At 46.0% G+C, this 17,473-nt stretch overlaps 1 protein-coding gene across 1 annotated transcript in view; it reads right to left on the reverse strand.

The window, feature by feature from the left end:
* Nucleotides 1-17,473, reverse strand: part of LOC116986209 (cadherin-4-like) — a 481,573-nt gene that overhangs the window by 84,938 nt on the left and 379,162 nt on the right. The window contains exon 5 of the mRNA XM_033041511.1: nt 4,321-4,476. Within this exon, the coding sequence (XP_032897402.1) occupies nt 4,321-4,476 (156 nt within the window). The remainder of the gene's footprint in view (nt 1-4,320; nt 4,477-17,473) is intronic.

Below are 17,473 nucleotides of genomic sequence, written 5' to 3' on the forward strand. Positions count from 1 at the left end.
AAGAAATGTTTTAGGGTCTTCATGGTCCCAAAGCCATTTTTTGTCTCCAGTCATTCTGCCTGACCCGCTGAGTTACTCCAGCACTTTGTGTCCTTCCCAGATTAGGATGATTAAATTAGGGTTAGGAGGGAGAGATAGATCAGACATGATCGAATGGCGGAGTAGACTTGATGGGCTGAATGGCCTAATTCTGCTATCACATGAACTTATGACGGACCTGCGAATACTAGCATCACTCTTTCCTTTTTATACCTTTGAAATTACAATCCAATGCTGGCTGACTTCCACGGCACAGTTGTACCCAGGTGGGATCGAATAGGTTATGAGCAGAGTCTCTGTGACTCCTGAGTGCAGGAAGGAACTGCAGATGCTGGTTTAAACTGAAGATAGGCACAAAAATCTGGAGCAACTCAACGGGTCAGACAGCATCTCAGGAGAAAAGGAATAGGTGACGTTCCAGGCTGAGACCCAAAGTCTGAAGAAGGGTCTTTTTACGTCTATTTATATTAGTCCTTCTTGGCTCTTCCTTTAGTCAGGCATACACTTTAAACCTACTTGGCAAAATATTTATTTGGAAAGATGTTAAAATCCATAACATTTCCTCTGATTCTCCTATGTTGAGTAATTTTTTTCTGATTGCTACTACTTGCACTCTCTGCGAACTGTAACTCTGTGCATCTCAGAAGTCTGACAATGATTTTACGAGGATGTTCTCAGAACTCAAGGGTCTGAGCTATAGGGAGAGGTTGAGTAGGTTGGGACTCTATTCCTTGGAGCACAGGAGGATGAGGGGTGATCTTATAGAGGTGTATAAGATCATGAGAGGAATAGATCGGATAGATGCACAGAGTCTCTTGCCTAGAGTAGGTGAATCGAGGACCAGAGGGGCCTAGGTTTAAGATGAAGGGGTAAAGATTAAAATGGAATCTGAGGGGTAACTTTGACACACAAATGGCGGTGGATGTATGGAACAAGCTCCCAGAGGGGATAGTTGAGGCTCGGACGTATTGCAACGTTTAAGAAGCAGTTAGACAGGTACATGGATAGGACAGGTTTGGAGGAATCCCATGTCAAACACCTTGGTGTGATATTTGATTCTGCCTTTAAGTTTGACGAGCAAATCATTTCAGTAGTAAAAGCCAGTTTCTTCCAGCTTCGTATCATTTCCAAAATAAAACCGTTCCTCTCATTCAAAGATCTGGAGAAAGTCATCCACGCTTTTATAGCCTCTCGCCTGGACTACTGCAACTCCCTGTATACTGGGATCAGTCACTCGTCCCTGTCCCACCTGCAACTGGTCCAGAACGCCGCAGCCAGGCTCCTGACAGGTACCAGGAAGAGGGACCATATTACCCCCATTCTGGCCTCTCTTCATTGTCTTCCAGTACAATTCAGAGTTCAATTTAAGGTTCTCCTGTTTGTCTATAAAGCCCTAAACGGGCTTGCTCCCCCCTATATCACAGACCTCCTTACCTGAGGGACTCTACCTCCAGGTCCCTCAGGTCGACTGACATGACTTACAGTGCCAGGGACCTGGGTCCCGTGATCTAAACTTAAGCTCAGGGGTGACCGTGCCTTTGCTGTTGCGGCCCCTAGACTGTGGAACAGCATCCCCCTCCCTATCAGATCGGCCCCCTCCATCTACTCTTTTAAGTCCAGGCTCAAAACGTATTTTTATTCACTAGCGTTTGAAACCCCCTGATGTGGCTGATGTTTGTTTTGTGTCTTTGAGCTGATTATTTGTACCCGTGTGCTGTGTGCATTCCTGCGTATGTCTGTTTCTTTGTGTGATTTTAGCTCCCTGCTCTCGTCGGCGCAGCATTTTGGTCAACATGGGTTGTTTTTAAATGTGCTTTACAAATAAATGTGATTGATTGATTGAATATGTGCCAAACGCAGGCAGGTGGGAGTAATGTAGATGGGCCATGTTGGCGGGTGTGGGCAAGTTGGGCTGAAGGGCCTGTTTCCACGCTGCATTGCCCTGTGACTATTTTTAGTCCAACATTTCACACCTCACTGTTCCATATCTCCAGCCATGAATCATTTGTCCCTTCCATTAAATTACTTATGATTACATTACCTTGTTGTCCCCCGCCACTCAAAAAAACTGCACTGAAATCACCAAACTTCTTCCAATCAGAATAAATACATTAAAACATTAAACCAACAGATATTATCACTTTCTAAATAATGCAGTAGTATTGTTATTTCATGTCAGTGGCAAACAAGAGGTGTTGAGTCCTTCTGCTAGCAATAGGGTGTATTGATTTCTGCATTACTTTCAATTTAAGTAGATCACATACACATAAGAACTTTGCCCTTGAAGTTAGTCCATAAAGTGTTTGATTAACTGTCAGGGCAAGAGCTGATCCAGCAGAGTGTCTGAACATAAAAAGCCATTAAAAGCTCCGCACACGCTAGTTCTAACCACACAACCTCACATTTCCTTCCAGTTTAGTTTAGAGATACAGCGCGGAAACAGGTTCTTCGGCCCACCGAGTCTGTGCCGACCGTCGATCCCCCCACACCAACACTATCCGACACACACTGGGGACAATTTTACATTAATATCAAGCCAATTAACCTACAAACCTGTATGTCTTTGGAGTGTGGGAGGAAACCGAAGATCTCGGAGAAAACCCACCCAGGTCACGGGGAGAATGTACAAACTTCGTATAGACAGAGCCCCTAGCCGGGATCGAACCCGGGTCTCTGGCGCTGTAAGGGCTGTAAGGCAGCAACTCTACCACTCCGTTGCTGTGCCGAATAGGTTATCTACAAACAGACCATTCTGGAATACTAAAACTTCAAGTCTTGCATTCCATAGCATCGCAGTATTTTAACTGTACACCCAGAAACATTCATCCAGATTAATAATTACATCCTTGGTTTTATATTCAACACCTCCCATTTTAATATCAGCTGCTGAAGTTAGACAAGAATCTTTCAATAAGTGGTACTCGCTATTAGTAAATGCACAGACACCTCTGTCCAAACCTTCCCCTTTGTCCCTCAATAGAACTTGTTTTCAATTTAATTTTCATCCATTCCCTCCAGTTTCTGATATAGTTTCAGGTGTTTTACCTCAGTAAGTGTCTTTTAAATGTCAATGTGTAACTCAAATGAATGAATGAATGAATGGATGAATATGTTTATTGGCCAAGTATTCACATACAAGGAATTTGCCTTGGTGCTCCGCCCGCAAGTGACAACATGACATACAGTGACAGTTAGGAATGAAGCATAAAACATTAATGGAGCATATGTATCCCGTGAGCTGGCATTTCTCTGTGTCCAGGCCAACTCAGCGGGTAGTCTCAAGAAGGGTCTCCACCCAAAACATCAATTATTCCTTCTCTCCAGAGATGCTGCCTGCCCTGCTGAGTTACTCCAGCTTTTTGTGCCTATCGAACGGGCAGTTGCTGCCTCACGGTGCCAGAGACCCGGGTTTGATCCTGACTACGGGTGCTGTCATTACGGAGTTTGTTCGTTCTCCCCGTGACCTACATGGGTTTTCTCCGAGATCTTCCGTTTCCTCTCACATTCCAAACGTACAGGGTTGTAGGTTAATTGGCTTGTTGTGTATGTAAAATTATGCCTGGTGTGTGTAGGATAGTGTTAATGAGTGGAGATCGCTGGTCGGCACAGATTCAATGGACCGAAGGGCCCGTGTCCGCGATGTACCTCTAAACTAAACCAAAAAGTCACTAAATGGAGAAGGAACCAAGTCTGGTCCATTACTTCATGGCTGTTGGTTAGGCTCTCCTCTGCACTTATGTCTAAAAGGTTTAGTTTAGTTTAGTTTAGAGATACAGCACGGAAACAGGCCCTTTCAGCCAACCGAGTACAGCGACCAGCGACTAACATTATCCTACACTAGGGACAGTTTTTTTATACTCATACCAAGCCAATTAACCTGCAGACCTGCACGTCTTTGGAGTGTGGGTGGAAACAGAAGTTTTTGGAGAAAACCAACGCCGGTCCTGGTGAGAACGTACAAACTCGGTACAGACAAGTGCCCGTAGCCAGGATCGATCCCGTGTCTCTGCCACTGTAAGCGGTGCGAGGCAGCAACTCTACCTCTGCGCCACCGTGCCGACCTACTCTAAAACAAAAGGTAGACAAAAATGCTGGAGAAACTCAGCGGGTGAGGCAGCATCTGTGGAGAGGAGGAATAGGCGACGTTTCGGGTCGAGACCCTTCTTCAGACAAACAAACACGCTTTCTGGAAGTTCAAAGCATCTATGTCAACATTTTGCAGTTTTTAGTCAAGGGGTATGGAAGACAGTTTGAAGACAAACAAAAAGGGTGGTCTCTTACATGAAAAGATGCAATATCCTCGCGATCCAGGGGTCTCTTGACGTGCATCTTACCAGCAACCTGATCAATACCAAAAATCTCCATGGGGGGCTGATCGGCACCGGGCCCGGTGATGCTGTATCGGATCAGGATCTCCTTGTCCTTATCTGAGCGAATCTGAAATCAAAACACATCAAATGTATTGAGTATAGAAGTTGGGAGGGCATGCTGCAGTTACACAAGATGTGGATATAGAGATCATACAGGAGTGATGTAGAGGCATGGAGCAGATTGTCCAGCCCCTGTTCTTCACCGGAGTTCACTGTGTGTACATTGGTTACAACATTCTGAAGGTACAACAGAGGTGGCCCTTCCAAAACATCGCTTTCCTATTGTCCCAAACTGGTAGAAACCAATAAATAAGATGTGTGGGAAGGAGCTGCAGATGCTGATTTAAACCGAAGATTTGCACAACATGCTGGAGTAACTCAGCGGGACTGGCACCATCTCTGAAGAGAATGAATGGGTGACGTTTCGGGTCGAGACCCTTCTTCAGTCTGAACCCGAAACGACATCCATTCCTTCTCTCCAGAGATGCTGCCTCTGAGTTACTCCAGCATTTTGTGTCTATCTGCAGTTATGCAAGACGTTGGTGAGGCCACATGTAGAGTGTTGTGTTCAGTTATGGTCACCATGCTATAGGGAAGATGTTGTCAAGCTGGAGAGGATGCAGAGAAACTTAACGAGGATGTTGCCAGGACTCGATGGCCTGAGTTATAGGGAGAGGTTGAGCAGGTTAGGAAATGTATTCCTTGGAGTGCAGGAGGATGAGGGGTTTCCGCGCTGGAAGTTTCTGTGACTCTATGACTCTAAATGCAAGAGAAAGGTTTAAAGTTAATGGCAAGGCCCTTTATACACAGAGGGATCTAGGGCTCCAAGTCCATAGCTCTCTGAAAATGACAACACAAGCAAAGAGATTTGATAATGGCACATAATATGCTTGTCCTCATTGGTAGGGGGGTTTGAGAAAAGAGTCATGAAGTCATGGTGCAGCTTTATAGGATTTAGGTTATGCTGCATTTGGAATATTGCATGCAGTACTGGTTTCCACATTACAGTATTGAGCCTTTAGAGAGCGTGTAGAACAGAATGCTGCCCGGATCAGAAGGTATTAGCTGTGAGGACAGGTTGGACAAACTTGGACCATTTTCACTGGAGTGTCAGAGGCTGAAGGTAGACCCGATGTATGTAGAATTATGAGCAGCATAGATAGGGCGGACAGTCAGAACATTTTTACCGAGGATAAAATTATCAAAGACGATGAGAGTGGTGGATATTTAATCAAAAATACCATTACATAATGTTATTAAAATATGATTATAGGAAATGGATTAAAACACAACTCATCGGGTCAGGCAACATCTGGGGAGTGAATGGCCAGGCAATTGTTCGTGTCGAGATCCTTCTACAGACTGATTCAGACAATCAGTCTGAAGAAGGATCCCTACCTGAAATGCCATCTGCCCATTCCTTCCCCAGATGCTGACCAACTGGCTGAGTTCCTCCAGCACGTTGTATTTTGCTAAGATTCCAGCATCTGCAATACCTTGTGGCTCCATTACGGTTCATGAACGTAGCTGGGTGAACAACGAACTTCTGAAACAACATCTATGGAGCGAAGGAAATAGGTAACGTTTCGGGCCGAAACCCTTCTTCAGACTGATAGGGGGTGGCAGGGAGAAGGAAGGGAAAAAAAGCCCTATAGATAAATGAAAAGACAGCAGGATGTTGACTATTAAATGGTCAAGATGAATATTAAAATGGAGGGTCCCTTCATCCTCAGCATCAGTAGAAAACAGCAGTGTACACTGCCCAGTGGCCTGAATAAAATGGGCAATAATGAGTTGAAAGTAGTCTATAAAATTTACCCTAATATCATTCTGTTGAGAATATTTAAATGCTTTCATAAAAAAAAATCTGTTACATAAATATTTTGCGATTTTATATACGAGATATTTAAATTAAATTGTACTGCAGTTTTATGCAGTATTATGCAAATAAAAGATGAATTCTTTCTTCAATGAAAGGCAATTAAATAATCTCTACACTATGCTGCTTTCCCGCCCTCCTACCAGTTTAAGGCTTAAAATAACCACTTTGACCAAGCATTTGGTTCAACAATTTCCTTATGCTGCTCATTTTTGGAGTAGAATCAAGAAGTCATAGTCATAGTGTGGAAATAGGCCCTTCGGCCCCAACTTACCCGCACCGACCAATATGCCCCCCATCTACACTAGTCCCACCTGCCTCATTTGGCCCATGTCCCTCTAAACCTATCGTATCCATGTACTGTACCTGTCTAGATGTTTCTTAAGCGTTGTGATAGTACCTGCATCAACAAACTCCTCGGGTAGTTTAATTCCATATACCTTCTAAACCCTTTGTATAAAAAAGTTGCTCCTCAGTTTCTCATCAAAGATAGCGGAGTCAGGGCATATGGGGAGAAGGCAGGAACGGAGCACTGATTGTGGATGATCAGCCATGATCACATTGAATGGCGGTGCTGGCTCAAAGTGCCGAATGCCTTCTCCTGCACCTATTGTCTATTGTCTATAAATAATTTCCCCTTCACCTTAAACCTAGGTCCACTGGTTCCCGATTCCCCAACTCTGAGCAAAAGACATTTTACCCGATTTATTCCTCTCATGATCTTGTACACCTCTGTAAACTCATCCCTCATCCTCTTGTGTTCCAAAGAGTAAAGTCCTAATCTGCACAACCGCTCCCTATAGCTCAGGCCCTCGAATCCTGGCAACATCCCCGTAAAAATAATGATGCTTGATAATCGGGTCTTTTAGCGATATAGTACGTCGAAGGCATAACATGAGTGCGAAGGTGTCATTGCACTGATATCTTCCCCTGTTCACTATCAGGTGCTCATGTAATGAGTTCCCCAATATATTTCCTCAGTAGACAATACAGCAATGACCTTACATTACAATAGTGTCCACAGTAACTGTGCCCCTATTAACAAATCGGTCCCCTTACATCAATCACTGACAGTAACTTTAAACAAAATGTCAAGGCCAGCGATGTCTTTCTCTGTCTAACTGTTTATCTATGGTCTTCTGACCAAATTATCAAGATTCCTAGCATATTAAAGGGCATGTCCCACTTGGCGACTTTTTCGGCCACTGCTGGCGTCATTGACTGATGTATCAGGGTCGCCAAACGATTTTGAACATTTCAAAATCCAGCGGCAACAAAAAAAAATGTTGCGACACTTGAGGAGACACCGCGTCAATACTTCATCACCGCCGTGTCACGCTGCGGTTTTTTCATTGACCTAATACGTCAGTGAATGATGCCGACAGTTGCCGAAAAATTCGCCAAGTGGGACAGGTCCTTAACTCACTCACTTAGAGCGGCACAGTGGTGCAGTGGTGGAGTTACTGCCTTCCAGCACCAGAGATCCGGGTTCCATCCAGACTACGTGGAAACAGGCCCTTCGGCCCACCGAGTCCGCGATGACCAACAATCCCTGTACACTAGAGACGGAAATTAGCTACTGATTGGCTACAATCTCGCATATTTACATGCAAATGTTCATTAATATGCACTGTCCCTATAAACAAATTATTATATTATTATTATTATTACACCAGTTTCATCCAACACACTAGTGACAATTTATAGAAGCCAATTAACCTACAAACTTGCACGTCTTTGAAATGTGGGTGGAAACCGGAGCACCCGGAGAAAACCCACATGGACACAGGGGGAATGTACAAACTCTGTACAGACAGCACGGGTAGTCAGGATCGAACACGGGTTTCAGGCGTAAGAAAGCAACTATACCACTGCGCCACCCTGCCGCCCAGTTCCGCGTTTTAAAAATCAGTCATGAGGGATCTGCACTGTTGTGCTTCTGCTAAAAGATGTCCAAAGCACATTCTCAATGCCATTTACACTTGCAGATTGCTGCAATTTATTGCACTTCATTTCCCGTTGAAACAAACATTCTCCACACAGCTGTTTCTAAGCTCTAATGATTTTATGTGGTTTTCAATAAAATCCAAATCATTTTTAAAGAACCCATTAAAATTAATCCCAGGAGTCCTGTCAGTGTCTGATTTCTGATTTGCAGTGTAATGCAATCTCCTGCAGTCAAAGCCCAAGCTAATTCTATCCAAGAGTGAGTCTTTCCACTAATGTCACATATTAAATTGTTTCAAATTCAAGAACGCAAATAATCCAACAAAGAAGATTAATTTTCACTGCAAGATAAAAAGACATGACTCACCATACTGGTTTCAGGGTGGAATCTGCTTGGAACCCAATCATTTCAAATGTTCCAGTCTGAAAACTTGCTGACTGCTCCATAGAGTCATAGAGTATTACAGCAAGGAAGCAGGTCATTCGGCCCAACATGCCCACACTGGCCAACATATCCCAGTTACACTAGTCCAGCCTGCGTTTGGCCCATATCCCTCTAAACTTGTCCTATCCATGTACCTGTCCAAATGTTTCTTAAACGGTTGCGATAGTACCTGCCTCAACTACCTCCTCCGGCAGCTCGTTCCATACACCCACCAATCATTGTATGAAAAAGTTACCTCTCAGTTTCCTATTAAATCTTTCTCCCCTCACCCTAAATCTATGTCCTCTGGTCCTCCATTCCCCTACTCTGGGTAAGAGACACTGTGCGCTACCCGATCTGTTCCTCTCATGATTTTGTACATCTCTATATCATCCCTCATGCTCCTGTGCTCCAAGGCATAAATTCCTAGCCTGTTCAACCACTCCCTCTATCTCAGGCCCTTAAGACCGGGCAACATCCCCGAAAACCTTCTCTGTACCCTTTTCCAGCTTGAAAACATCTTTGCTATAATGGTGCCCAAAACTGAACACAATACTCTATATGTGACCACACCAATGTCTTATACACTTTTGACTGTTTGAAAGATACAGCATGGAAACAGGCCCTTCGGCCCACCGAGCCCATGCTGACCATCAAGCATCTATTGACATTCATTCTACTTTATCCCACTCCCTGCACACAGGGGGCAATTTTACAGAGGCCAATTAACCTACAAACCGGCACGTCTTTGGGGTGTGGGAGAAAACCAGAGCACTGGGAGGAATACAGGCAAATGAATCATCCTACCATAACCTGAACTACTATCTACCTCACTGGTGACCCTCGGACTATCTTTGATCGGACTTTACAGGTTTTACCTTGCACTAAACATTATTCCCTGATCATGTACATATCTACACACTGTACATAGCTCGACTGCAATCATGAATTGTTTCTACGCTGACTGGCTATCACGCAACAAAACCTTTTCACTGAACCTCGGTACACGTGACAATGAATTAAACTGAAACCAAACTAATAAATAGAAAACTTTTTGAGACAGTAAATCAGATTCCTTTATACGCTGAAATAAAAGGCGCATCTCAGTTTGGTACATTCATTGCTTTCAAAATGTATTCAGAGACCCATTTTCACACTTCGACATGTTAACAAAATTCGCCACAATTAGATATTTTAAGTGCTCTCACAAAAGAGCTAATGGATTCATTTTAAGACACATTGTGCTCGTAAAGTGGCACCAAGGGGCCATTTAGCGTTAGCTTTCAAGTCAAGCTTATTTTAATGGCAGCAAGGAAAAACTTTGATACTGCAACCATCAAAGGCAGGTTGTCACATGGCAATGGTTTTGTGACGTGCTTCACTCTCCAAAATGTTGCCATGGATTTTAATTTCCCAGCTGCTGAAGATCGTTTCCGCTCAGGCATGTACTTTTCTTTTTAAATTCTCATCTGTTTCTACCATTTAAAAAAAAAATTCTGGCTTCTTCTCCCAAAGGTACACGTCCGGCACCTCCTTTAATCCGTACAAAGCCACGAGAGGGCACTTGAAATCCCCCCTCCGGAAGTCCCGCCGAAAACGTGGCACCTAGGCCAGGCGAGACGGCCGATCTCGGCCTCATCGGGACTTCCGCGGCCGATCAGGGGGTCGAATTTGCCACCTGCGGCCGGGCCTCTGGAACTCCGGCCCGGCCAGACCCGGCAGATCCGTTCCCATAGCCGACTTCCGAGCCCGACTTTGCGAGCCGGTATCTCGGCTCCTCAGCGGAACGTTCCGGTAACGTTGCCAAGGACTTCTGTTGGACCGGCAAAACGGATAATTCAGAAAGGCTCTGGAGTCAAAGGTGCGGAAAAATCGTTGGTGAACCTGTATTAATTCCGTGCTTGGTAAAAGGTGCCATCCCCTAGGGAACTGCCCTATTCTGTGTTGGAGAATCAAGACCGCACGTCGTGTTAATTCCTCATGTTGCCTCGGCAAGGCCAGCGGCATAATCAAGGACGAGTCGCACCCTGGCCACTCCCTCGTCTCCACACTCCCATCGGGTAAAAGGTATAAAAAGTACGTCCTTTTATTCTGAGGCTGTGCCCTTTGCACCTAGACTCTCCCACTAGTGAAAACATCCTCTCCACATTCACTCTATCCAGGCCTTTCACTATTCGAACACAATGTGACACCATGCTGGCATAACTCAAGAGGACAGGCAGCATCTACGGAGAGAATGAGTAGGTGACGTTTGCGCCAGAGATGCAGCCTGACCCGCTGAGTTACTCCAGCATTTCGTGTCTATCTTCGGTGTAAACCAGCACTCGCAGTTCTTCCCTACACACAACCTGCAAACCTGTACGTCTTTGAAGTGTGGTGAGGAAACCGGGGCACCCGAAGAAAACCCACGCGGTCACGGGGAGAACGTGCAAACTCCGCACAGACAGCAACCATAGTCAGGATTGACCCCCAAGTCTCTGGCGCTGTGAGGCAGCAACTCTGTGCCGGCCCGTTACACAAGCGGTTTGCAGGGAAAAAGGGAATGAGAAGAGATAGAAACATAGAAAATAGGTGCAGGAGTAGGCCATTCGGCCCTTCGAGCCTGCACCGCCATTCGATATGATCATGGCTGATCATCCAACTCAGTATCCTGTACCTGCCTTCTCTCCATACCCCCTGATCCCTTTAGCCACAAGGGCCACATCTAACTCCCTCTTAAATATAGCCAATTGGCCTCAACTACCTTCTGTGGCAGAGAGTTCCACAGATTCACCACTCTCTGTGTAAAAAATGATTTTCTCATCTCAGTCCTAAAAGACTTCCCTCTTATCCTTAAACTGTGACCCCTAGTTCTGGACTTCCCCAACATCGGGAATAATCTTCCTGCATCTAGCCTGTCCAACCCCTTAAGAATTTTGTAAGTTTCTATAAGATCCCCCCTCAATCTTCTGAATTCCAGCGTGTACAAGCCGAGTCTATCCAGTCTTTCTTCATATGAAAGTCCTGCCATCCCAGGAATCAGTCTGGATGGGCCAGGATCACTCTTTGCAAAAGACAGAGGAAATAAGGAGATGGTGAGTAAGCCAGATACTGTTGATGGAACCATGACAGGAAGCAAAGAGATAAGAATGGAACTGAAAGAATAAATATATGCGCATGAGGATGAGGGGTGATGCCATAGAGGTGGACAAAATCGTGAGGGGAATAGATCGGGTGGATGCACAGAGTCTCTTGCCCAGAGTAGGGGAATCAAGCACCAGAGGTCATAGGTTCAAGGTGGGGTGCAGAAAGATTGAATAGGAATCCGAGGGGTAGCTTTTTCACACAAAGGGTGGTGGGTGCATGGAACGAGCTGCCAGAGAAGGTAGTTGAGGCAGGGATTATTGCAACATTTAACAAACATTTAGACAGGTACATGGTTAGGACAGGTTTCCAGAGGTATGTGTCAAACGCAGGCAGGTGGGACTAGTGTCGATGGGACATGTTGGGCGGTGTGGGCAAGTTGGAACGAGGGGCCTGTTTCCACGCTGTACCAATTTATGCTTCCATCTTTTTCAACAATTCATTGACAAATGGCTCCGCATTGGATTGCAAACTTGTCGTGGTCGGGGAGCTTGTGTGTCTCAGTGACCCCTAGAGCTATGCTTCGTCTCCTGTTAGGGTCTCCCATGCTGGATAGGTCGAAGGGTAGAGTCGAGACGAAGAGCGATCCACTGGTCCTTCAGGTTGGGGGTTGAGCACAGGGCCAACAACCCTGTCTCGTAAAACAAATATGTGACGGAAACAGCAACTGAAGGAATCAACACTACTGGGCTTGATGAACTTCCAGGGCTATCTGAAAACAATAGACCTGATCTGGGGTAGTGTCCAGAAGCTAGCCCAGTGGAAGACCTTCGTTGCAGCCCTACATGTCAGGAGGCATAATAGGCATAAATTGTTGCTGTTATTGACAAATGGACAAAAGAATTTACGAAATCTACGAAACAGATGAGAGTTTGCAGGCAGCAATACTGAAGATTAGCTGAAGATTTGTGGTATGTAAATGCAGTGCAAGTCCTTTGATCACGGTGGTATTTTTATAGCACATAACTATTGTACCATTATTTTCTATTCTTCAAAGTACTTAGCCTTTTGGATCGTATCCCAAACATTAATGTGTTTTATAATACAGTGCATTCTTCTTAAATGTGGAAGTTATTGTTATGTGTTTCTATTCAACAGGAAAGCACTCGCTCATTGTTCCTGTACATTCGTCACAGTGTCTGCAACACTGCCCAGCAACTGAACGGATCAAGAATTAAACTAAACCTTCTTCAGTGGAAGTGATGCAGAATTTTACTATCATGGCTCGCAGTGATTTTTAAAAGTACTCTGCTCTCACTCCCCATCCCCCCCCCCCCCCCCTCCCACACGTAACAAGGGCAGAGTCCCCCTTGTCCTCACCTTCCACCCTACCAGCCGTCACGTACAACAAATAATCCCGACATTTTCGCCACCTCCAACGTGACCTCACCACTTGCCACATCTTCCCATCTCCTCCACCGTCTGCTTTTCACAGAGACCGCTCCCTCCGTAACTCCCTGGTCAATTTGCCACTTCCCACCCGAACCACCCCCTCTCCGGGCACTTTCCCTTGCAACCGCAGGAAATGTTACTCTTGTCGCTTTACCTCCCCCCCCCTTGACTCCATCCAAGGACCCAAGCAGTCTTTCCAGGTGCGGCAGAGGTTCACCTGCACCTCCTCCAACCTCATCTATTGCATCCGCTACTCTAGGTGGGTCAGCTGCTCTACATCGGTGAGACCAAGCGCAGGCTTGGCGATCGCTTCACCGAACACCTTGGTTCGCAATAACCAACCTGATCTCCCGGTGGCTCAGCACTTCAACTCCGCCTCCCATTCTGAATCCGACCTTTCTGTCCTGGGCCTCCTCCATTGTCAGAGTGAGGACCACCGTAAATTGGAGGTGCAGCACCTCATATTTTGCTTGGGCAGTTTGCACCCCAGCGGTATGAACATTGTCCTCTAATTTCAGGTAGTCCTTACTTTCTCCTCCCCTTCTCAGCTCTCACTCAGCCCACTGGATTCACCTCTTCCTTTCTTCCCCCCCCCCTCCCCCCCCCCACCCTCACATCAGTCTGAAGAAGGGTTTCGACCCGAAACGTTGCCTATTTCCTTTGCTCCATAGATGCTGCCTCACCCACTGAGTTTCTCCAGCATTTTTGTCAACCTTCAATTGATGTACTTTTAAAAAGAGTTTGAAATTGTAGTTACGTGATAAGGTCATCAGGTCATGTGGCAGGAACAGAATCGGGCCATTCAGCCCATCAATCATGGCTGGTCTCACTTTCCCTCCCAATCCCATTCTCCTGCCTTCTCCCCATAACCCCTGACACCTGTCCTAATCACGAATCTATCTATCTCTGCCTTGAAAATATCCCGACTTGGCCTCTGCAGCCTTCTGTGGCAATGAATTCCACAGATTCACCACCCTCTGACTGAAAGAATTCCTCCTCATCTTCCTAAACGTCCTTAAGGCTGACCTCTCCCACTAGTGGAAACATCCTCTTCACATCCAGACCTTTTGCTATTCGGTAAGTTTCAACTTATGATGTTAGAGGGGAAAGACTTGCTAGGGACCAGAGGGGGGACTTTTTCCACACAGAGGGTAGTGTGTTTATGGAACGAGCTGCCAGAGGAGGTAGTTAAGGCAGGTACTACAACAACATTTTAAATACGTCAAGAGTGGTACGTGGATAGGAACAGTTGAAAGGGATATGGGGTAAACGAGCCGGTGGGACTAGCGTAGAAGGGGCATGTTGGTCGGACATGAGCATGGTGGCTCAAGGGACTATTCTAGTGTTGTATGGCTCTATGACTCTATAATTATATCTGTACTTGAATTTTAGATTAGTTTAGTTCAGAGATATGGCATGGAAACAGGCCCTTCGGCCCACCGAACCAGCATCCACCAGCGATCCTCGCACACTGACACTATCCTACACACACTAAAATTTACAATTTTATCCAGCCAATTAACCTACAAACCCGCACGTCTTTGGAGTGTGGGAGGAAACCGGAGGACCCGGAAAAAACCTAGGAGCAGGAGAAATGTGCCAGTATGAATTGGCCAAGAGAGAAAAGAGTGTGGGGATGCAGCTGAGAGAGAGAGAGGAGTGGGAAGGAGGTGATGTGCTACTTGTCGCATTGACAAGTATATAAGCAATTTTCAAACCATTTAATAATAATGGCGAGGGTACCAATTTATAATCATAACAACCTGCAATTTATTCACGATCAGTAAGGGAAATCCAGCTTTTAGTTGTCACAATCTCTCCTCACATGACTCAGACAAAGTGCGTCAGTAATCATGGCGACCAAAGTGGATCATAATTGTTAGTAGTCTGGAGAGAGCAGCTTCATGGGTCCGTCTCATCTGGTATCTGCACCGACACGTCTGCCCGTTAGTTAGAGCAGCAGAGAGTTACATTCTAGGTGAGGAAATGGCCGTGTCACCATTAGAAATGTTTTCCCACTTTCGCATCCACTCCTCACACACTTTTCTGAGGGGTAATTCACTGAGGGCCAATCAACCGACGGACCCGCACGTCTTTGGGATGTGGGAGGAAACCGAAGCACCCAGAGGAAACCCTCGTGGTCACACAGGGAGAAGTTGCAGACTCCACAAAGGCAGCACTCAAGGTTGGGATCAAACCTGGGCCTCTCGTGCTGTGAGGGAGCAGCTCTACCAGCGGCACCTATGTGCTGCCTGAATGGTGCAAGGATTCGCCAAAATTAGGGTGGCACGGTGGCGCAGCAGTAGAGCTGCTGCCTTACAGCATCAGACACCCGGGTTTATTCCTGACTACGGGTGCTTGTCTATACGGAGTTTGTACGTTCTCCCTGTGACCTGTGTGGATTTTCTCCGGGTGCTCCGGTTTCCTCCCACACTCAAAATACATGCTTAGGCTAATTAGTTTGGTAAAATTGTAAATTGTAAATTGTCCCGAGCGTGTGTGGGATGGTGTTAGTGTGCGGGGAACGCTGGTCCGCATGGAATCGGTGGGCCGAAGGGCCTGTTTCCGCGATGTATCTCTGAACTAAACTAAACTAAATTGCCGTGATCTGCGACATCATCGGGAGCTCGAGTTCTGTTTTACGGAGCTCCCGCAACTACAGCTGCGTCCGCTGGACTGGAGGGCGGCAGCTTCGGCAGCTTCGAACCGCCCCGGGCCGCGGAGTTTGAACCGGCCCGTTTGCGGAGCACGGATTCAGCCTGCGGGACTTACCTACCATCACCCGGCGGGGTCACAACATTGGAGGCTTGGATTGCCTCAGCGCAGAGGGAGAGCAAGGAGGGAAGAGACAATGACTTTGGGACTTTAAACTGTGTTGAGTGTTTGTTATTTATTCTATGTTTTGACTGCAGGCTAAACCATTTCGTTGCACTGAAAAGTGCAATGACAATAAATTGAATCAAATCAAATCAAATCAAGAAAGCATGAACTCCCAAGGATTAGTCTCATCCATCCTGGTTTAGAATGGACAGGGACTCCACTCCATCAGTGACACAATGGAATCTCCAAGTTTGGCAAATGGAGGAGGCTGGAAGAGTCGGGAATTTTCAGCTCTGCAAACTGACTTTAGTTCTGTAAATATTAATGGGATGTCGCGGCTCCAGAGAAGGAGGCTGGAAAATTCACAAAGGTAACATTTAAAAAAAAAGAAAGAATATACTGAGCTGGAAAATATGAACAGGCTGGGCCATTTTTCCCTTGTACTTCAAAAAGTTTGTTAAGGACGTGGAAGAGTTTGAAATGAAGACAGAGAAAATAGGCTTGAAACTGAATTGTCCACCGCTGTTTTTTAAACAATCCACAATCAACTCCTCACAGTCGAAACCATGTAAAATTGGAGCAGACGTCTCCAATCAGAAACCACTTTAGCTCGGCTAATGCAGATCCAAAGTCATTACTCACATGAAGCACAGTTCCCCGTCCCGACCAACAGAAGATGGAGCTTAAAGGGCCTGTCTCACTTGGGCGATTTTTTAGGCGACTGCCGGCGAATACGACAATGGAATTCACCGAAGTCGGCACCGGCGACAACCTACGTCACCTTGGCGACAACCTATGTTAACCAGGTGACAACCTACGACAGCACCTATGTCAAGCGGCACTCATTGGCGTCAAACCCACGGTCGCCACTGTCGCCGAAAAACATGTTAAAAATACAGTGGCGACCAGAAAGAGCCAACTGAGGAGACAACTCACGACCAAACTGGCAACACCCCGGCGGCAGCCTAGTCGCCTACAAAATCGCCTAAGTGAGACAAGACTCTACACAGCCACCAGCATGGATCACGGGCAGTGAAACCCCGGAACACATTGACGGAAACTCTGGCTTTTCCTGCTATTTCTAGGGACAGTCTGCTGGAATTGAGGGAGACCTGGACTGGGTGGCTTCAGAACACACTGCAGTCAACGGAACACTTTCCAAAGTCTAGAGTCTAGAGTCAAGAACGTTTCCTTGTCAGGAGAGAACTGCAGATACTGGTTTAAACCGAAGATAGACACAAACAGCTGGGGTAACTCAGCGGGCCAGGCAGCATCTCAGGAGAAAAGGAATGGGTGACGTTTCAGGTCTTACTTTCTGGCACGTACTTTTATTCTAAGCCTGAGCCTTAGACTCTCCCATTAGTGGAAACATCAATGATTCAATTCAATGATAACTTATGATACATGTACCTAGGTTGTTTTGCATCAAACCCTGTTAAAGCACACAGCAGGCCTCACCCAGGCAGTACACATAGAGTT

This window comes from Amblyraja radiata, chromosome 23 (genome assembly GCF_010909765.2).
Source record: "Amblyraja radiata isolate CabotCenter1 chromosome 23, sAmbRad1.1.pri, whole genome shotgun sequence".
NCBI classification, from domain to species: domain Eukaryota; kingdom Metazoa; phylum Chordata; class Chondrichthyes; order Rajiformes; family Rajidae; genus Amblyraja; species Amblyraja radiata.